The 22,422-nt window shown below is 40.5% G+C and overlaps 1 protein-coding gene across 1 annotated transcript in view; it reads right to left on the bottom strand.

The window, feature by feature from the left end:
* The window catches only part of LOC146315306 (gamma-aminobutyric acid receptor subunit pi), a 53,690-nt gene that overhangs the window by 5,794 nt on the left and 25,474 nt on the right, over positions 1-22,422 (bottom strand). The window contains exons 3-6 of the mRNA XM_084735565.1: positions 11,749-11,861; positions 9,208-9,275; positions 7,495-7,712; positions 4,244-4,326 (exon numbers count right to left, since the gene is read on the bottom strand). Coding sequence (XP_084591691.1) covers positions 4,244-4,326; positions 7,495-7,712; positions 9,208-9,275; positions 11,749-11,861 — 482 coding nt within the window. The remainder of the gene's footprint in view (positions 1-4,243; positions 4,327-7,494; positions 7,713-9,207; positions 9,276-11,748; positions 11,862-22,422) is intronic.

Below are 22,422 nucleotides of genomic sequence, written 5' to 3'. Positions count from 1 at the left end.
GTTCGGTACGTCCATGATAGACAGTGATATACAGATGGTTCATCCAATCACCTGTCAATTAGCTTTTGAAAGTGCTTGCCCTTTTCCAAACACTTTCCAAGGACGACTTTCCAGATGGTTCCGTGCAACAGAACATCTGGCACATCAGGTTATTAGTCCCCAACAGCTCTACACAAAGACAGTCTATGACTGGAAGGTCTTTGCTTTCAACTCATTTATCTTATAGCATTAAGTGTACTGTTTTGGTTCATACCTACCAGTCTCATTAACCTTGTTCTTAGCTGCAGCTGGTTGCAAGAAAAAAGCTCTGATAAATCCACTGCACACTACCAGCACTTAAAGGTAAAGTCAGTAGAAACCAGCACATCAAATACTATAATGTAGAGTTGGTAAAGCATCCAGAGCACAGGGAAATAATGAGAAAATAAGGAAATACCAGCACAAAGTAGGGTCTCTGCATATGTTTATATGAGACTTTTTTTAATGACGTTGCATATTGTGCTTTTGGAAGTAGACAACTTTTGCGATTAATTGAAAGTTGGAGCTGAAGATACAGCCACATTTTCTTCTCCTTGAAAAGTTTCAGTGCTTGTGCAGGTGAGAACATGTCAAGCGCATCACACATTAGCCTTGAAAGCTGCTTTAATCCCTAATTATTGTGGTGGTGATGATGATGATGAAGATGGTGATAATGATGACATAGAAACAGTACATTAGTAGTTTTCACTAAACTTCAAAGTAGCTATGGGGGGGAACAGCTGGGAATGTTAATTGCTCAAGCTATGCTAAAGTCTGATCCTCTTACGGTTGAGTTGTTTGGGATTGCAACCCATAGTGGGTGGTAAATTCCCTCTGATGCTAAATATCCGCACAAGAAAAACATTTGGCATGAACTTAACAGAATGTGAAAGCACCTTTGAAAAGCTAGTTTAAGACTTCATGTTACCTCTGAGAAACAACTAGATGAGGTCCACACAGTGCAACACTCAAGTATATCTGAGGTTACAGTAACACATGAACTTGACATAGGATGTAACTACAACAACCCCACTTTAAAATATGATGTTAATGTTTCATGTATGTAATTACAGTCACAGTGGAAACACAGTATTCTCCCATTATTCACTCTAACACAGTCTGGCGCACAGAGATCCGACAGGCATTGCTAATGGGAATGCATTTGTGGTGTTCTTCGTAAGGGGCAGCAAAAAAGTCCTGATGAAAATCTTAAGTCTTGCTTCATACCAGACTAATCATGCATATTGCACTGGGCCCTGGAGAGCCTTGATAACCCAAATAAAACTTGGAATAAGAAGGCATACAAAATTAACATGGTCAAAGATGCCATGGCAGTGCTTTTGATAGTAGCATGCAACTATAATAATATCAGTTAATAAGAATTGATGTGGCTCTTATGATGAAATTTCTTGTGGACAAAAAAGTGTAATTAAGAAGGCTAAACCTCCTCGGTGTATTTTTCTAATTTATCTGCAGAGGGAGCAAGAGAATAAGAAAAGTATGAGGAAGTGCAATTGGCTGAAGCTGGGACACACCTCCATAGTCTGTTGCACATGAAATGCTCATTAATTTTCTGTTGCTGCTCCCATTTAAACCCATATAGAGTCATGTATTATTGACCACAGTGAGACATGATGCTGGGAGCGTAGTCCCCTAATGAAGGGCAGTCGTGACTGATGCTAAGAGGTTCTGTAAATTCACTGTTTTCTCTCTCTCATTGTAATTATCTTACTGGAAGAACTCATTATTTTCCTGACCTAAAGCCCTGACATTACTGTACAAGTTAGAGACACAAATGGGTAGTGACATGCTGTGCAACAGCATGGAAAGAGCAACATGGGGGTACATTCAACCTTCCACTGCCCTGTGGCCCCTTGAAAACAAGTGGCCACATCCACAATCAAAGAGTATTTTAAAAGGGCCACCATCAAAAGCAAAACTAAAGCAAAGATCACAAAAGAGTGTGACTATCTTCTGACTCTTTCTGCTGTCAGTACGCACTAAATATTTTACCGCAATCCCGATCTAAACACCCCGCACCCTCCCACAACGGCGCTCTCTTTAAACCTTCCTCCTGTGCAGAGGATCCACTTTTGGCACAGCATTAAAAGAAAATAAATCCTTGAATATACATCTTCATAAAGAGACGGAGAGACTGAGCAAGAGAGAGATAGAGATTGAAGGAGAGGAGGAACAGAGAGGAGAGAAAACTGAAGAGAGAGAGCAGCAGGATGAGAGAGATTGTAAGAGAGGGTGGAAAAGAGAGACAGACAGACACAGAGAGAAAGATGCAGATATTTTGCCTGAAATTATTGAAGCAGTGGAGGAAGGATCCATCATCCTCTCAGTTACCTAACTTTAACCTCCAGATGTCTTTTTGTCTGCTAAGTGGGACTGGAGCTGCCGTTAAATGTTTTATTTGGCACTGAGGTCCTGGTGGGCTTCTGGCAGGGATCAGACTTAGCTTAGCCTGGCTGACTGTCACTTAATAGCATGGTGCAACAGCAAGCTGGAAAGCAAAGGCTGCAGATGAGTGAGGGAGACTGAGAGAGGAGGGGGTAGCACGTTTTCTTCCTTCCATTTCTTGCAGAGCCAAAACATCCATTTTGTCATGTTATTTAATCTTAATAACAATTTGCCTTAATTGTAAACATACTGCCACCGCGTCTCGACTTGAAACCATTGAAAATGTGTCAAAATTAGGCAAATCACTCCTCGTATTTCAGGAGAATGTTAAGAATTTCTTAACAAGTGAACATAAGCCTGCTGGCAGAGGTTTGCATTCTTAAGATCTTAATATGAGTTTAAAGGATTTGTAACATTAGGTGGGCTTGGTATCAGGGACAGGACCAACACTGAAATATGCCTTAGGGCTTGTGGGGAAATGGCTGCTATGAATACCACATTTGTACTGGTAAAGGAGGAGTTCAACATAATCAAAGTCAAATGAGAAAATTGATATCACTCTTACGTATTTGCATCAAAGGTGCCGCATGGACTTTCACTGTACATGAACAAAAGTTGGTTTCTCACCAAAACACGTGATGTGCACTCTTGTGCATTTACAAAGCCAATTTTTGGAATATACAAATCATGCTGTGTTTACGTCTGTGTTTGTTAGGTTGCAGTCTTCTTTTTCTCTGCCTTTTGTTAGTACATTGTTGTGTTTCTTTGTGTGTTACTGCCACCAAAATGTGCATTGGCAACCTCATGTGTGATAAACAGAATGGGGGCCAACTAATAAAAATAATACACCATAGTGCTACCAGTGGTCAAAAATTCCACAGGAAACCTTTAACTATCACTCTCACCAACCCAAACAAACTCCATAGGCAAAATCAGTATTTTTACTTTGCAGAACAGGAGTTGCTGGTCTACCGCTGCCTCAGTTTGTTTGGAGTTTTTTTGTGTTACCATGTGACTTTGGTGAATCTGAACTATCCTTTTAAAGGACGGAGGTCACACAATAACACAAACCAACAGACCAAGGTAACAGTCAAGTAACAACTCCCGTGTTCTGTGAAGGAAAATTACTGACTTCACTTTGAAGAGAGTGATATTTGGCATATATAACGGTGGTTTCCCATCAGAAAAGGCTGTCAAAGTGCCAAAGTAAAGCAGTGAAAACACTCTTAATAAAGTTTATACTTAAGATTTTGACATTTTTAACTGGACCTTTTTTTAAGTGGTTAAAAGTGTTTTTTTGTGTCCCACACACCGTTTGTTGCTGTTACCTTCAACATCAGTTCATTGCTTAGCTTCTGTGCTGGTGCCCCTCTCTGCTTCTCCAAACTAGGGGTGCGCTGACTGACATTTACCTGCAATCAATGCACTGACTACTGACTGAGTAGCTCATACAACCCCAGATCAAATAATCCAAACTATCCCTTTAAAGGGTAAATTTCCATGAGTTGCACTTCTAGCTTCATCCTTGTTTTCCTAAGAATCATTTATGACAGTTGACATACACAAGAGAATACTCCATCACGTCCTGAATTACCGCTGCCATATCTGTCTGCTGTGTGACATAAGCATGCCGCCTTACACACACACACACACACAGGCACATACACACACCAGCAGTTAAGAAGATGAGAGAAAGTGATCTGTTTGATCCTTTGGTTTGATCAGATTCATTTGACATCCTGCCCACCCACCAGCTCTCTGCCACAGCTTCAAGCTGCACAGCTTTAGATTTTCTTTATTAAGTATGAAGCGTCCTTACAGCTCTCCAGTTGTAGCGTGCAGGTCTGCTTGTCCATGGGATATTTGGTCAGATCCATGTTGCAAGCCACAGTGGTGGTAATCCTAAAAAAGAAAAAAATGTTGTTATTGTTGAGGAATTCTGTGAAAGAGGCAACCAATAGTAAATGTTATTTTGGCAGTTGATTATAACACAGTGGTTGCAACTCATGCAAGGTGTTTATTCAAACAAACAACAGAGCAAATTTGTGAATTATTTTCCTGCTCTCCTGTTGAAGCTGATTTGAGGAATCAGCTGCCTTGGTTTTTTTTTATGAAATTCTGCATAAATTGAGCTCTCAATGGTACATGTCTGGAAATTACTGGTAAAGGAGAATGAGGTCTTTGCTTTTCAAGGCTGTCATGCTGTAAATTGGACCTGTATGACAGCCTCACATATTATAAATTTAGTCTTACGGGCATAAGAATGACGCAATATGATTTAAGAATGAGTGCCATGCATAAACGCTTCTGTGAAATACAAGAAATCTATTGAGTTTGAAGGCCATGATGAAAAAAAACATAGAAATAACACATGAAAAGGATTCTAAGGATGTACACTAACACTTGCCAGTAAACATTTTATAAAATAAAATTAGGGTGGGTTCACACCACCCTTGTTAAGTCCAGTTGAATCGAACCCTGCAGCCTTTACCCTCTGGAGACTCAAACTCTGCTGCCCAAACAACCTCTTGTCCCGCTGCAACGAACTGGTCTCAGACCGCTGTCAAGGGAACTATTCACACCATTCAAACCAAATACAGAAAGTGTGCCTCTGCATGTGTCATTTCACTGGTTAAAAATGTTTTCATGTGAACTAACCAATGTGTGTTAACAATTTTTGGCCCATTTCAGTTTTACTTTTGTGAACAATTAAACATGTATTTAATTCATACACAAACATTTTTGGGAACACCACATGTGAGAATCATTTAAATGTCAACTATATCAACTCATTTAAAGAATACTATGAATATGAATACTATCCCAAATAGCATATCTTCATATTGCTGACATAACTGTATAGGAAATGCAGCCTCTTCTATAAGCTTCCCTCTGGCAAGCATCAATATATTGAGGAAATGTTGGATACAAATAATGAGGGTTAGTCTTAATCATGACAGGGTGTGTTTGAAGCTCTGATGATTGGCGTAATGCAGGCATGACACATCATCTCCTGAGGCCTTCCACTGGCTATAGATATAATTGTCCATATTTCACAGCACATCAGAGACACTGCAGTCAACACTTGAGAATCTCACTTACTTTGATGAAAGTCACTTTAAGCTTTTTATACAAAATCCTATTTTTCACTGAAAGTCTTTTGATTCATAAGTGAAAGGAGCATCAGATGTTGATCATAAAATAAATATCACAAATATGTAAGGCAGATATCTCAAGATCACAAGTTAATCTATAATAGATAATTTATAATAATCTTATTACTTCAGATCAGGAGTGCCATGCCAGCATGCACAGATATCATCCTGACACCTGTAGCAACTGACTGAAGCTGAAAATGTCAGAGCAAGAGCACCCACTATTAATCAAAACATCTGATTGGACTCAATTAATCACAGGCAGAAACCGCTTTGTGTCTTTCTGTTAGACAAACATGCAGTGCAGACCATACTTCATTGATCATTTTCTCATGATAAATGATCTCATTACCTCGAGAAAACAGCCTCTATGCCTTTAAGTTACATTGAGATGATAAGATAAATTAACCCTTTATCACAAGAAAACAAGCGTCGTTATCTCGAGATAATGATACAATTAACTTGCAATCTTGAGATAACGGTGTTGAAAAAATATTTACTTGTAAGGTCACTCTTAGCTTCTGAAGTCTACCATGAACTTTGACTGTTACAACAATTTACACAAGCCTTGCTCTCGCAGACATCTACAATTTTTTGCTCAACTGAAATTTCGATTTCTGACTTAATTCTGTCTTTCTGCACAGACATGTACTGGACCATCCTAAACCATAAAAGTAGCATACAGTAATTCTAATTGAATCTGCCCTCTTAACTGCTCAACCTTTAGCTTCGGTCACCTCAGTGCTTTCTCATGTCTTCCCCCTGGCACCGCATTGAAACATTTACCACAGCTGTCCTTTTCCTTCAGCACCTCACATTTCTCACTCCCCTCTGTCCTTTTTCACAGCCCCAAATCCCTGAGGTGGCCATCCCTCTCCTGACCATCTTTTCTGGCTTGTTTTACTCTCACTAGTCCTGCTCTCTGACTGTAAAGGTCTACAGTACACCCTCCTCTGCATTTTCTCTGTCAGGGTTAGTAAAGCCCAGAAACTGTGCAGTTCTCTAAAGGTCCATGAGGCATTCACAAGCATTCAGAAAAAAACATAAATCAACAAACGGAGCCATACTATACATAACAATGTCATGCACTTGTTAAAAATAAAAACTCATATACAAGGGTACAATACAGAGACATGATTAACTGTGAGGCCACACTGAACTGAGCCTGAATACCCAACCCAATTTACTATAACATGACACCCACGGATATTTTTTCCCCATGATAGTTACAAAGTCGCCATTAGAACAGTAAGAACGTCTCCCATGTGACTTTTTTCCTTTTCATTGTGTAACCAGAACACGTGTAGCCATGACAAAACTGCACGCACGAAAAGAAGTTCAGCAACACTGACATTAAGGCACAAAAGCTGAGTGAGCGGAGTCAAATCAGCACCATGGACAGCTCTTGTACAATCCATAGACCGGCTGAGGTTAAAGCATGTGACATAAAAACAGTAGAAGGTGTAAATCCCATCATCACAGGCTTAAACGAGCTGAACAAATTCACTTGCCGGATCATCCATAACCTTTCCATCTATAACCTGTCTGCTTGGCCCAATATCTAATCAAAAAGCCAAGGCACGTTTCAGGAGCCTGCCAGAAGGTTGTCAGACGTAAAGCCCTTGCACACAGAGCAATAAATGCTGGTAAGGTGCTAACGGGACTTGTGCTGCTTTGCAAGCCCACAGCTCTTTCTATTGACAGATCACATGCTCCTGTACTCATACAATCCAATACCCAAGTAATAGAATTGACACAACTCCCTGCTTTGCAATCACATTATCTCAAATTCAACCCACGCGTCCTCCCTCAGCCAATTTCTTCCCCATTCCCTGGCCTACTTTTCATTGTCTGTCGGAGCAGAAACAAACAAACAAAAGAACCAATAAACCAACACGCTTGTTCCTTATCCCACCTCAGCGCGTAAAGGACGGTCCCATTGGGGAAGATGCGGATCAGTCTGTTCTCCACAGTGATGTCATGGAGGAAGGACTTCTTGGAGTCGACGATGAAGGTGTCAGGGACCCAGAGCAGTTCCACTAGCCGCCCGTCGAGGCTCAGGCTCTTGTTGCCCTCAAACACCAAGCGCTCGTCCGTCCAGCGCTGACGGAGGAATATGGTTGCGGTGTAGTCCTGCAGGATTGGGGCTCAAAGGTTACAACAGAGCTAATGGACTATTTTAACAAGTATGTCAATAATATGCTGACAAACAAGTGAGGTTTTTGCAAACCAAGCCACCCCTGAGTGCTTGTATTTCATTAGTCAGCTCGGGGCTTTTTTTTGCATTGTTGGGTATTGATGATGTCAGGTCCCTAAGCCCTTCTCTGCCTGAAGCATCAGTAATCCACAGCATTGCTTCAAGTCAGCAAGTCTGTTATGGTGTTGAGGACACTGAACATATTTTGTGCAGAGCATCCTTTCTAAAAGTCATGCTGTCATATCATGTGTAGCAACGTAATCAGTTTCTTGTGTTGTTTGACAACAAGCAGCGAGTGAAATTCCCCTGACCAAACATGTCGAGCCCTACAAGAATGAAGCCTATCAGTCCCAGTGGAACGCCAGCATTGTGTCCACTCAAAGGCTTAGCCATACTGGCTCATCTCGCTGTCAGTCACAATCCTATCACACATGAGCAAAATTAATTACCATGCTGTCCCACTGTGTCCCACTGTCACTACTGCTATTGTAAATAGTTCATTAAGTCTGGATAGTTCAGATTACTTGGTGTGGGGTTGATATTGATAGTCAGTGTATTCGCCACAGATGCCAGTGAGCATGCCCACAATTTGGAAAAGCAAAGAGGGGCAACAGCTCAGCAATGAACTGCTTTTGAAAGGGTCAGCAGCAAATAGTAAAATAGTATAAGGCCAGCAAGCCATCATTACATAAGCCAAATATCGCTCTCTCCAAACCTACCCAACTCCATTTGCAAAATCAGTTATTTTGATTGTGCAGATGCTCTGATTATCAATCACTCGCAATTATCAATCATTAACAATCATTGGGGAAGCAACTGATGCAATGAATTATAGGTTAGAAAAAGGTGAGCATAATAGTATCAGCAAACTCACATTTTTTTATTTCCCCCACATAAATCAATTAATGAATTTGTCTTTGTTTCATTCTATATTTCTCCCCTGGTCGTCCACATCCCTCCTGCAATGGCTCTACGTGCCCCCCCACAGGTGTCCACCCCCCTCTTTGGGAAGTTAACATTGGTTGTTCACTTGAATATGTACATTTTGTTGTAACATTGCCTACATTTATTGTCAGTTACACCAAAAACCTAAGAGATTTGACTGTTGGATTCCTGTTCTGTAATGAGCCTTCATATCTGACACCTTCAGAATTCTGATACATGGACAATTCACAATCAAATGTTTCTCCATTTCAGTTTTAAAAGGTCAAAACAAGTCATACAGTTATATTTGAAAATGAGAGGGAAGAAAATTTGAACTAGAGTGAAAAAATTAACTATTTTGTCCTGCCAATGAAAGGGTTAAGTAAGAGGTCATTAGTGAACAATATGACCCATAAACTGAACAGTAACTGTATGTTGCATTTAATTTCTTACGGGAGTTTACCGTTGAATTGTATTGATCACTAGGGCATGAAAGTATTGTCTTACCATGTTGATCTCCGAGATGGTGTCAATGCTGGCAATGTCCAGGCTCATACCAACTGTTACAGGACCATCTAGAACCAAAGAAGAAATCAGTGAACTGCTGGATCTGTCATCTGTATGTTTATACGCTGCAAAATCCCCACCATTCAACATACATGTGTCTGTGAGTGTTAATGCCTACATGTGACTGAGTCATATGATGTAACAGGGCATATTAAGGAAGCATATGGATATAAGGTTGTATAATAAGTGTAGTGTTGTATAATGAAAGGTTATTGAAGGACAGCATATTTAAAAAAGCCCCCAAATCGCTGGCACATCAACAGCTGCAGTCTGTTGAGTGTGAACCTCCTTGAGGGAATTAGTTCTCCCTGATTCACCATCAAAGAGGAGTAATTTTGCCACTCTCCTATGTTTCATCTTCCCATTCTCCCTCTCTCTCACATATCTATCTTCATTTCTTTGATGGAGATTAATGAGCCTGGTGTCATATTGCAGATACTGTATGTGTCTTTGTGTATGCCAACAATAGCTGTGTGGGCAGGTCCTGTGAAGACAGAGAATGTTTAAAAAAAAATAAAAAAAACCTTGAAAGGGGTAGCTCGGATCATTTGTTGTGGGGCTGAATGAGGTACTCGTCAATAGATATAGTATGAAGAAGCAGAGACGGGCACCAGCATGTGAACTAAGCAATGTACTGCTGTGGAAAGGATCAGCAACAAAAGGTATTTTTGCCACCTAATCCAAATAAAAGGTCTTTAAAAAAAAAAAAATCAAGCCATTGTATCAGTCAGAGCTGATTTCGCCCATGGATTTTGGTTGGTTTGGAGAGAGCGATATCTGGCTTATATAATAGCAATTTGCCATCAGAAAAGGCTGTTTGATGGCAAGGTAAAGAAATAAAATTATCACAAATAAAGTGTGTTCTTAAACTGATATAGATTTTTTGGGGATACACCTTTCTTAAGTGACTAAAATACCATTTGTTGCTGACCCTGTTCACAACTGTACTCCTGCTGCTTCTCCAAACTGGGGACGAGACACAGACTATCAACAAGTTTAACCCCAACAACAAATAATCCTAACCATCCCTTTAAAATGATGATAGTTTCACTGGAGTATAGTTTGAAAGGACACAGTAGATATGAAGAAGAAGACTGGAAACAGGGGTAAACAGCTAGCCTGGCTCTGTCAAAAGGTAGCATAATCCACCTGCCAGCACCTTTAGTTAACATGTGGCTTGTTTGATTAATCTGTACAAAGTTTGAGCGTAAAAACAAAACACTTGAGTCTGTTTGCTGGTAGGTGGATTTTCTTACCTTTAGACAGATCCGGGGCAGCTATTTCCCCTGTTTGCACCATCTGCTGGCTGTAGCTTTATAATTAGCCTTCAAACATATGGAGTGGTATTAATCTTCTCATCTAACTCTCAACATGGACGCAAATAAGTGTATTACCCAAAAGGTCAAAGTAATCCTTTAAGGTTACCTGAGCATTAGAAATAATGATTTAGATTTAAATAAGGGGGCGATCCACTTCAGAAATGCCTATAGACAGACTGCATTGAGCAAACCCACTGGCTGTGCCTGGGGCTGTCTGGCCAGAGGATGACATTGACAAGCAGTATAACAGTGCACCTTGCACCAAAATGTTGACACTATTTCAGCTTATACTGTATGTGTGGCTAAGACATGCCATGAAAACACAAAACTCAACACTGGAGTGGAGTGCATGATGACAGTTTAACAGGTGTCATATATTTAGTGAAACATCTCTGGGTACTGTTTTCCCAAAGGGTTAGGGAATAAATATACCCAATGGAAGTTTTCACAGTTCCAGAAATTCTTATACTTGTGTGGGTGTTTAAATATACGCGTCCGTGCTTCACCAGTGCTTTTACCATAAGTCTGTGCCAAACTTGTGTTCCTAGGCGGGAGGACTCGTGATTATCCTGAGTAGCATTCGCCTTGTCTGATGTGTTATTACAGATCAAACAGTGAGTGAACAAACCGTAATCCCATTGTGACGGATTCCCGGAGCCCAGAACAATAACGCTCGCAAGGGATTTGCAAGGAATGACATAACATCGTTCCTCTGAAAGCGTACGCTGAGGTTTTTATTTATTTCCCTATTTCAAGTAAATTAGTCGCCTGCTGAGAATTGGAATCTAACTAAGAAGGCATATTAGCAGCCTTGATCTTGGTTAAACTACCAAAAACATTTCAGATTTATATGGATATTAGTATTTAAGTAAATCATGCACCCTTCTAGTGACCTCATATCATAGCAGTGTTTCCTCATTATCATTTCATTACAACCAAAGTAATTATGGAACAAACCAATTTTGAAGATAAATTTGGCTTCATCTCATATTAAAATATACATGTGCAGTAAATTCAAATGTATGTATGTCAGCGTTTATTACTCAGAAGGGACACACAAGCACAAAATTGTGATATGAACCCCTCTCGTTCTCTGTCAAACACACATTTCCCCTGAGTGCTCTGTCATTTCCATGGCTGCATGTGTCTGCAGTTTCCTTACTGTCAAAGAAAGGCCTGAGGTACTTGTTGTATCCTTTCATCAGCCTCTGAATGGTAGGAGGCAGAATCTCGCCTTCTTTCACTTCTGCGTTGAGCAAGGTGCTCTCTAACAACCTGAAAACAAAGACGGAGAGAGAGAGAGCAGCGGAGAGAGAAAACAGAAATGAGAATTATTTTTCACGTCTCCTCTTGTTGCGCGTTTGCCAGGTGGATTCCTCTTCACGACCACCGCGCTATTCACACAGTCTGCAGGGTGTCGATTGAGTTCCACGGCAAACCTTACAAACCATGCTGAGTGGAAGAAAAGACAGGAGATTAAAATGGCAACTCGGAGCCTGAGAAGGAGAAGAAAAATAATAACAGGAGAAAACATGCTTCTTTTAGTTATTAGATTACCTTGAATTGACGGGTTTCAGAATATTTTAAACCATCCATCTCTCCGTTTTTCCTTTCACTTATACGCCTTTAAAATTACTGTTTGCTTTCATGAGATTTTTTTTCCCCTCCTTGTTTCTGAATGCTATCCTTAAAGGCACATTGAAGTGTGGGAAGATGATTATATTGCTGGCAATTGCGACGGGGGAAAAGAACACTCATTGCTCCTTCCCCAGTGGTATGTGTGTTTGTGTATAAATCAGGCTCTAAATACAGAGCGCCTGCTCTGTAGAGAGAAAGCCCAGGGGGCACGTGCCATGATGTAAGAGGGGCTGAAGCAAGACAGATCAAGCCATGTGCAGAGGCAGAAAACATTCATCTCCACATACTGGCAGGGTCCCCTCTGTCACTTGTACGCTGCTGTAGTCAAATGTGTGACAACGAGGGCAAGAATAAAGACGCGTGATGGATGTTCTTATCACACAGCATCATCAAATATCCACACGTCATTGGATCATTCATTTCTGGGTGAAGATGCTACATGTTTGAAAGTATCAGAATGTTCATTCTGACTTTTTAATTGCTGGACTAGAAACAAACTAATCAACAGGGGCCGAGTTAATTGGTAGTTTCTTTCATGCAGGTCGCCTCGTCTCTTAAGGTGCTGGAAAAGAAACATCCTCTTTCTGTTTTGTTCTGTAAAGCAACCTCATTCAGTAGCTATATATATTTTTATATCTGACCCAGTGGGACACGGTTTCTTCTTGGTGATTACCTTGTTTGTATGTGTTAATTATAGAAACGTCTCAAGATGAATCTAATGATTTATTTATGATAAAATGCTACATGTAATCCATTAGTATAGCTTTGTTTGCTGTAGGGAGACAGAGTTATTGCACTTTATGGAAATGAAAGCAGAATCTAAACAAAAGTCTAAAACCAGCTGGTGGCTCTGTGAGGCTGTACGGGAGAGTGGGGTAAGATCGGGTGGGTATGTTGAGCCAGCTGGGGGTAATCTGACTGTCCAACTTCAAGTTTAAAAATGAGCATAATTTAAAATCTAATTTACCTCTTTAAAACAATGGTTTAATAATACAACTTCCCTTTCCAAATAGCAGTGGTTTGAGTTAAATGCTAATGTTAGCATGTTAACTAGGTCACAATGACAAAGCTAACATGCTAATGTTTATTAGGCACAACAATGTCTACCAGGCTCATTGTCATAGTTTAGTATGTTGGCATAATAATGTTGCAAATACACAATAAGCACACAGTACAGTGAAGCTGATGATTAGGTTTGGTCTTAATACCCACCTGCCAGGATAAAGTACCTGAGAAAAATTGTAGGGGGAGATTTTTTCATCAATTTAATCATGCAATGCTTCAAATAACAACAACATAAGGGTGTGTGTCCATACAGTGTTTTTTCTGTGGCAGAAAAGCACTGGCAGGATGCTGGGGAAAACTTGGCTGAAACATTTACGCTGCAAGAAAAAAAAATGATGCATGGACACAAGCCTTAAAGCTACTGTTTCATAATCAAAGAATTAACTTATTAATAAGCACTACATAAGAGTGTAGCACTCGCAACATGTGCCAAACATTCTCTGAATTTTTGAATGATTCTTTGTCAATATCATCAGGGAGAGGCACAGAGAAACAGCTCTCTCTCTCTCTCTCTCTCTCTCTCTCTCTCTCTCTCTCTCTCTCTCTCTCTCTCTCTCTCTCCCCGTATTGAATTTCATGGCAATCCATCCAATAATTTCAAACACTTCACTGATTTCACTCTAAATCAGAAAGTCTGAGCTGCTAGTAGTGCTGGATGAAAAGTCGGGGGAGCCACTCATTAGAAAACAAGACATTTTGCGCCACAAGAAAAATGTCAATCTCATGGTCACCAAAGTCACTGACATACATTCTCTTGGGATGATGAATGCTCGCACCAAAATTTATTCCAGTCCACCAATATAGGGATAGTTCAATCAAGACCAAAGTGGTGGGCCCAACAACCAACACTGCCATACCAAAAGCTGCAATGCTACCATAGATACATGACCAAAGTGTGCAACAAATATTAACAGACATATCAATTATCATTTTTCACTTACATTCAACTTTAGTCAAAATGTTGGGTGGACCCATTTCATTTAAACATGATGGAAGCCATTCCTTCCTAAAATCACCACTGTTTTTAATTACAGCTCATGATTAACCTGACATGACACTGACGTGCAAGACAGAACTGAAGAAAGGAGCTGTATGAATCCAATTAACAGTCAGTGAGGAAAAGAATACACTGGAAGAAATTATTAAAACATCCCAGCAAGTGTCCAAATCCATCTATGAAAGAATCACCAGGCTGTTCTGCTGGTGAATCCACCACACGGCGTGAGAGCCTTCAAAAAGAAAACGCAGAGAGAAAGTCTTCCCCACGAAAACTCAGAACTTGTTTCACCTGACTGTGTCAAATCAGCTTAGACAGTGGGGTAGCTGGCTCCCAGCACACTGTTGCTATGCTGCATAAAGTCTCACTCACATGGCTCCCAGCCTCTTGTTTCAGCAGGCAACAGCCTTGGATGGGAAAGCCACGTTAGTGACGGTAGTGACAGCACTCTGCTTCTGGCATACTGCATTATCAATCTGGGTCGCCCTGTGTGACCCTCGTTACATTCACAAATGGTTTTGCATCTGTTTAACTGTACGAGTGGGTTTGTGTGTGCATTTCGAAATATGTCTCTGCAGTGACATAGCTGAGAATAGCAACAAGAGATGATAAAATATGACAGAAGGAGGAATGTGATAAAAAATGGTAATTTAAATTTATAGCTTAAAGAAGAAAAAAGTGAAAAAAAGGACTAAAATTCAAAGCAAATACAGAAAACATTCAACTAGATGTGCCACATATCATAGAATTGATTTCTTAGCACTTACTGGTAGTGGCAGAGCTATTCATCTCTCAGTGTTTGTCTGTGTTTTGCAGTCTGATGATGAAACACTGCTTCTTTGACCAGAATGTGTGCTAAGAGCCCCCAGCCCCTCTCACTCTATCCATCTCTATAAATCCCCAGACTCTCTAACTGTTGGCTGTCTAAACCTTCACCTGCAGTCGGGGAGGAGACCTCGGTTCTCCAACCTGCCAAACAGTCGCTATCCACTGAGCCCTAACAGTGAAAAAAAGAAAAAGAATCCTCCCAGAATCACGCACACTGCTAATATTAACAACTTGTCTTTGTTATTTATGTGCATGTGTAATATGTGTGAAAAAAGGATATTTAGACTTTGTGCCGCAGATAAGCCCACACTGTACACACACGTGCATGCACGCACACACAAACAAACATCACTCATATTTATGTACTGTAGGGTCCCTCTCTCCCCAGATGAGAGCGCAGCCTGCAGAGTGCACAATTTCCCAGAATGCACACTGACAGACCCGACACACCTGCCCACCTGGCTGCCTATCAAGAATAACAAGATGACACGTTGAATGCCCACAACTGAGCTGAGGAAGGTCTCTACCATACTAAGTCACAAGCTATTGCTTGGTTACAACACAATAGCAAAAACTGCCATGGCCAGAATGACAGGCTGGAAATTTCTGAGCAGAATATCAGCAAGACAGTAAAACAACCTAATGGAGAGTAAAACAACCTAATTAGGGATATTGTGTTTTTATATGACTATTTTGTGTCTACTGCAGATAATATAGAGATGGTACAAAGGCTCAGCAGCATTGTCACCTCACACTTCATCATGTGAATCTACCAGCTGGGGGTCCACCCACCAACTAAACACATTCAGGTTATACTTGGACTGCCTGTAGGTGGGATTGTGTTTTTCTGTCTTTGAGTATTAGCCCTGTAACGGACTGACAGCCTGGCCAGGGTGAAGCCAGCCTCTGACCTGCTGCATACTGAGAGGAGCTCTCCAGCTCCACCGCAACCTTGAACAAGTCAAACTATATTTAAAATGGATGGATGGATTCATAATTTTAAAATGCTAACACTACATATATAATGAATAATAAGTCTGTTTGCTGTTTTTAACTTAAAGGAACAGTTCACCCAGAAATCGAAAATACATGTTTGTCCTTTTCCCTGTAATGCTATCTATCCATCTGGATTGGTTTGGTGTGAGGTGCAGAATTTTAGGGATATAAATTGTAGAGACAGCTGCCTTCTCTTTAATATAATGAAACTAGACGGCACATAAGTTGTTCTTTCTATCAAACTTCACCCACCAACCCCATCACTGCAGAAGAAAGGGTGTACCTACTCATGAACGAGAGGCTCGTGCTTGTGACAGTATGAGTAGCAAATATTAATAGTGTCTTCCTCGGCTGAGCTGTCACTTTTCATCCATGAGTAAATGCAGGCTTCTGTCTGTGCAGTAATGTGATTGTTGGGTGTAATTCAGTTGAAAGAAAATAGTTCCTACGTGAAACTGCTCACAACAAGGCCTGTGGATTATCTTGAGTAACTGGGTCATTTCTGGAAAGACATCTCTTTTTTTTTTTTGGCATTTTGAGTATCTCAAGCTGAGGGCCATCAAGTTCCATCACACTAGAGAGAGGGCAGACATTTCTATGGTCAATACCTCCAAAACTCAGCACCTCACACCAAAACAATCTAGATGGATAAACAGCGCTACAGGCAAGAAGAAAAATACAGATTTTTATTTTGGGAGGATCTGTCTCTTTAAAGCAAGTTCATAAAAACTAAATTTGCTGTTGTGCAAAGGGCCTAACTTCAGTGATAATGCTATTTTTTTCTTGTAAGCAGCAGGTAGTTTGTTAGCATGAAAGAAGCTAAATGGGTTGGTATAAATAATAGGTTGTTATAGAGATAACAGAGTTTGCAGATACTCAAATTAGTTAAAGGGACAAAGTCACACCGATTTGGAAAAAGGAACTTTCTGCCTGCCACAAGGTTGTATGACAAACAGTTCATGAGTTATGAAAGGGATCGAAACTAAAGTATAGGCTAAACATCACTAATGAAACAGGAACTCCCACAGGAGTCTAAGACTGGCAGGTCATAAGTTGTCATGTCAAGATTATCTGTTTAAAAGTTATGCACATATTTGTTACAGGCAACTCCAACTCCCTTTGGCGAGACCATGACCAACCTTTCCACAAAATCAGTCAGTTCATTTAGGAGTTAAGCACCTTTTTGCAATAGGCAACTGGCATGAATACAAACACACACCTTCACACACTTGACCTCAATACCAACTTTCAGCCTCCAAGGGCGAAAACTGTGCCTGCATGGGGAAGTTTTGTGGACCAGCCGATTGAGCTAAATATTCCAGTGAACGCTGTTTGACTGATGAGTGATCTCTGAGAATTGCTGTGCAAAAAACAGAGTAAAGGAAACTTGCAGTGACACCAAAGAGCACCAAAGAGATGCAAAATACATTTCAGAAATTCATCCAGCAGATTACCACTTCAACTAGCAGCTCAACAGTTGGGGCGTCGACATGAGCAGCAGATTTGTATGACACCAGCTGATTTCTGAGGGCTTGATCTGTCATGGCACTTGAAGCAGCTGCATTATCTGTACAGACACATGACACTGTGGATCCAAACAACACCTTCTAATGTGCTAATTGGCTGGTCCCAAGTGACTGCTTCTTAGCTCTCTGAACTGGGTGGGAGGGAAGTGCCAGCAGGAAGCAATGATCAGTCTGTCTGTTTTTGTCATGATCAGAATCTTCTGCTGCTCTCAGTAATGAGCCCTTTGGTTTGCTTATTCTGCTCGTCTCCTGTCTAAATCTTGCTCTTTCATAATTTCTCATCTGTCTCCCCATATCTTTCTCACAGTATTAACACAGTCTATGTCTGAGTTGCTCCATGATGAAGATAATCAGCTGACGTATTACACCCATAATGTGATTGCTTGCTGCACTGTATCCACAGTGAGAGATGAGCATGGAGACACCAGTAACACTACACAAACTACTCAGAAGTCATCTAAAAGAGACATCAAAGACTGCCAATTAATTAACTGGTAGCCTGCAGTTTCAGAATAATGAATAATGAATAATGAAAGATGAGTTCAACATTTTAGGAAAAAAAATATTTGCTTTGTTTTTGCTTTACTATAAGAGACATGCTAACCCAGCAAACTTTAGGCTGCACCTTGCTAATGTCCAGTCAGGAAAATAAAAACGGACAAAGAGGGAACAAAGACTGTTGTGCCCACATCTTATGGCGATGGATCACTTTTCTTTTTGGTGTTAGAATTCCTGTGTTTTATCCAGCATATCCACCATAGATGGGATTAGGTCATTCTGAAGGGATTTACATTTAACAAGATGCTTTGTTACATGTTGTAGGAGTCAACAACAACACAGCAAGTATTATTAAGAGGTCACTACTTTAAGAAAGTAAGACTGAGTAGAATACAGTATATAAAGAACATCTGGCCAGCTGATCTGACAGCCATGAGGGAGCTCTACTACCATAGAATGGACTCCGCTGTATTCCTATACATGTATACTGTACAACGTACATTCTCTGGCCTATAGGCTAGGCCAATGTGTCTAGTGTTTTGATGCTGGATGCGTGGGTGGAGGAATAGGTTCAGACAGAGCAATACAGGGGTGACAGGGTGGCTTGGAATGAAGGACTCAAACCCTGCGGGGAATTTGCCTTTTCAGATCCTGTTTCATGACATAGCCTCCCTACAGACCCCCCCTCCCATCCCCCTACTCTTCTTCCCAATCTCCAACGCACACAAGGCATCAGTCCAGGCAGCACTTGCACATTTCACAACAGATTAATTCAGTTGAACATAACCCCTGCAGAGAGCTGAGTAACACTCTCTGTGGACCCCCATCTCCCTCTCCTCCTTCCATTCTTCCTCCCACTCAGCAGTACATTCAAACTACAACCTGCTTCTCACTCTTCTGTCATTGATTCATGTCATTTTTCGTTCCCCAAACTCCCTCTCCGGGCCTCCTCTCTCCTGCAAAGAAATCCCTGCAGCCACTGGCATGCCACAATGCTCGAGCCTCGTGTAGGAGTACAACATGTGTGTTCTGTATACGCACAGGGAGCAATTTGATTGAATATTCCCCTTTCAAGAACATGTACAAATCAGCTGAGCAGAGTGGGATTTGACAAGCATCTACCAAACCAGCACATGTTCCCAAATACATTTTCATGAGATGGGTTTTCCCATTTGTTGAAAAAAAAATCCAAATAATATAGACTATGTCATACAAGTGCATAGACACATCATTATCTGTATTTGTACCTATTCAACCACCAAATTTTCAGTATCTGTATCTGTTCAACAAATCAACAAAATTATTTGTAATCGTATCAGTATTTGTATGTATATCTGTTGCACCAACACAATTATCTGTCTCTCTTTAATCAACAAAACTATCTGTCTCTGTATCTGTTCAACGAAAAAGATTATCTGTCTCGGGATCAGTATTTGGATGGAACACCAGAAGCTGCCATGGTGTAGGAGTCATGTTAAACTGGGTAATTGTTTTTTTTGTTTTTTGTTTGTAATCTAATACTGCAGTCATTTTGCCTTCAAGTTGATTTAATATTGGCATATAACTGTACTTTTCTTCTAGTCCTTTCTTTTTAAATATTTTATTTATTTATTTTTAACTAAATTAAGTTGTATGTACCGAAGCCAACCGCCGCCTCTGTAACTGTAATTATTATGTTTTGCATTTGAAGAAAGGAAGAAAAGCTATTTCCAGTAAAGATGTAAGATGCTTGGACATAATACATATATAAATTTTATATTATAATGACATAATATTAAAATTAGGTACTTGTGTTAAAATGTACTTGGATAAAAATAAAAAGTAGTACTCTGAGGGTTACTGCATCACATTTTGGAATAATAATGAGCAACTGCAGGTAGCAGAAATATCTGTTTCCATCACATTATTTGTGCTTTCCTGAGTAACATATTTGGATTTGAGTGCATCTCTACAATATCACATTACCATATGGTTTAGTTTCCTCCCTTACACCATCAATCACATTAATAATACAAAGCATTTAATCACACTTGATGTGCTAATGGTGGAATTCCTCCTTGTGGGATTGGTTCCAATTATGTGGGTTATGTCATCATGCTTTAAATAAGGTCATGGATGTATGAGGATGAGTTATTCACACCATATTAAATCAGGCAGGTCCTAGGTTGACCTTCAAAGTCAGAGATTCAAGCTTATTCATATTCAAATGACAACTAATGACATTTGCGTCTTAATTCACAGCTCCAGATCAAATGGTAAACCAAGAAATTGGTTCATTTTCTCTCCGTGCAGGGCTGGAATTGCACCGCCTCACTGCATGAAGGTTTCAAATACAGAGCACCCTCGTGACTTCCTTGGTACAGTAGGCCGTAAGTCAGACGATGCATCCATTGTCTAGTGACAGGCTGCTGGAGAGAACAGGTAAAACATACGGCATTAGCTCAATCCTCAAGGTGTGCTAGAAACATCTGCTCCACACTGGATGTTTCGCCTGTCAAGTTGCATTAAATGTCTTCTTTTCTTCTTTTGCAGAGAATATTCATTTTTTGCCGCTGTGAAATGGGATTTGAGGGAAGTCGCTGCTGCTCTCATATACAGAGATTATTCTCTCGCTCATCAGGGACTTTCGAGGCTTCCTCAGACCCCTCAGCCACTCCGTGCTCGGAGAGGCAGAGGCAGGCAACTAGGCACCACGAAAAAAGTCCTCCTGAGTTCATGTCGCAGGCTTTTGTGGATAAAAGCAGCTGTTTCTCTCTTTCATGCTATCCCAGGCAGCTCCCTAAGCCTCGCCACATAGGAGAATGGAACATTTCCTGTCGTCATAAGCCCACTGAAGTCTGAATCTCAGAAAAAATGTTAGTTGCGACACAAAAAAATGTGTGACTCTATTACGGGCACATCGGCCAGTGCAGATGTTATATGTCCATTTTTATATGGTTTTGGTTAGTCTCATTTCTAGCCTCAAATCTTAAAAACAAGAAGCCTGCTGTAGAATCATCTTTGCAAGTTGGGTGTAATGAACCAGCAGAAGAAAAAAAAATATCATTACTGTCCTTCTGCCTGGATTGTAAGGCTTCATATGCCTAACAATCCTGATAAGTTGACTTCAATTTTAAAATACCATTTCTTTATCATTATAGATATAGATGTAGAGTCTTTTGCTCATTCCACTATATCATTCTAATCTCGCTTTCATTAATAATACATGCAGGCCAGGAAACTTTCTCTGTATGAATACTGAAGTGGCAGAGTGAGATTTGTCAATGAAGTGCTGTACCCCGTCACCCCCAGCCAATTAAATAGAAGTAGTGCTCACTTTGCAGTATCAACTTGTCATGCCCTCTCACATCCACGCAGCGTTCAATCAATTACAGCAGCGACACAATCAGAAATTAACCAGTATTCTGAATCATACAGCAAATTAACATGATTATTCATGTGAGATTTACAGCACACTCATATGTTAATCGTGTTGCTAATATACATCAGCTGCTGCTTTTACACAAGACTGCTATCCAGAGGCAATTTGTCACTCAAGGGGCTGCTAAAGTATTACAGCAAAGTTATGAAAGTCCATGTGCATCAAAGTGTGTGAACAGTAAGAACATGCCACAGTACTTTTAAACTGCATCTTGACAAAACAAAAAAAAAAATGACAGTGACATATGGCTGCCTAACTGATAAGCTGTCCACGATTTGACGAGTGTAATTCAAGAAAACATTATTATTCTTCAGTGGGTTTTTCAGCGTGATTAAACACAGCCTGCTGTGAGCCAAATCCAGCAGGCTGTGGGGAGCACTGATGGTCCGCTTTCAGTCTGATGTTTATAGATCCGCACTCTTGCTCACCTCTCCTTATGCAGTTACAGTCTGGGAATCAGCCATGAGTAATTGAATATGTGCACATTCCCCTGAGTGGTCTCAACCCTGGTGCCATGCAGGCGAGCAGGTCTCTCACTCTCCTCTCTTAATGCTAATGAAAATTATGTTAGTACTGCGAGTTAATGCAAATTCCTCTGACCGCAAAACACTGATGCAAATCTGAATGCCTCTTAGGAAAAGGGTTTGACTGACATAAAGTAACTCAGACTGTCCTGACAGTCCAAGAGCTATACAATATCTGGGTATAGAATCATGCTGACAAACACGGTGACTGTGCTCATCCCCTTTATGACTGGTTTTGAATACTGAATTTTGCCTGTTTTCATTAGAGACAGTGCCACATTCACTGGAAGGCTGTCTTGGGGAAGACAAGGAGAATGCTGAATAACGCTTGGCTACACATGAA

This window comes from Lutjanus erythropterus, chromosome 14, assembly GCF_056507025.1.
Source record: "Lutjanus erythropterus isolate fLutEry1 chromosome 14, fLutEry1.hap2, whole genome shotgun sequence".
Lineage (NCBI taxonomy): Eukaryota > Metazoa > Chordata > Actinopteri > Lutjaniformes > Lutjanidae > Lutjanus > Lutjanus erythropterus.
The sequence above is the reverse complement of the archived record's forward strand: the minus strand, read 5'-3'. Positions and strand labels throughout refer to the sequence as shown.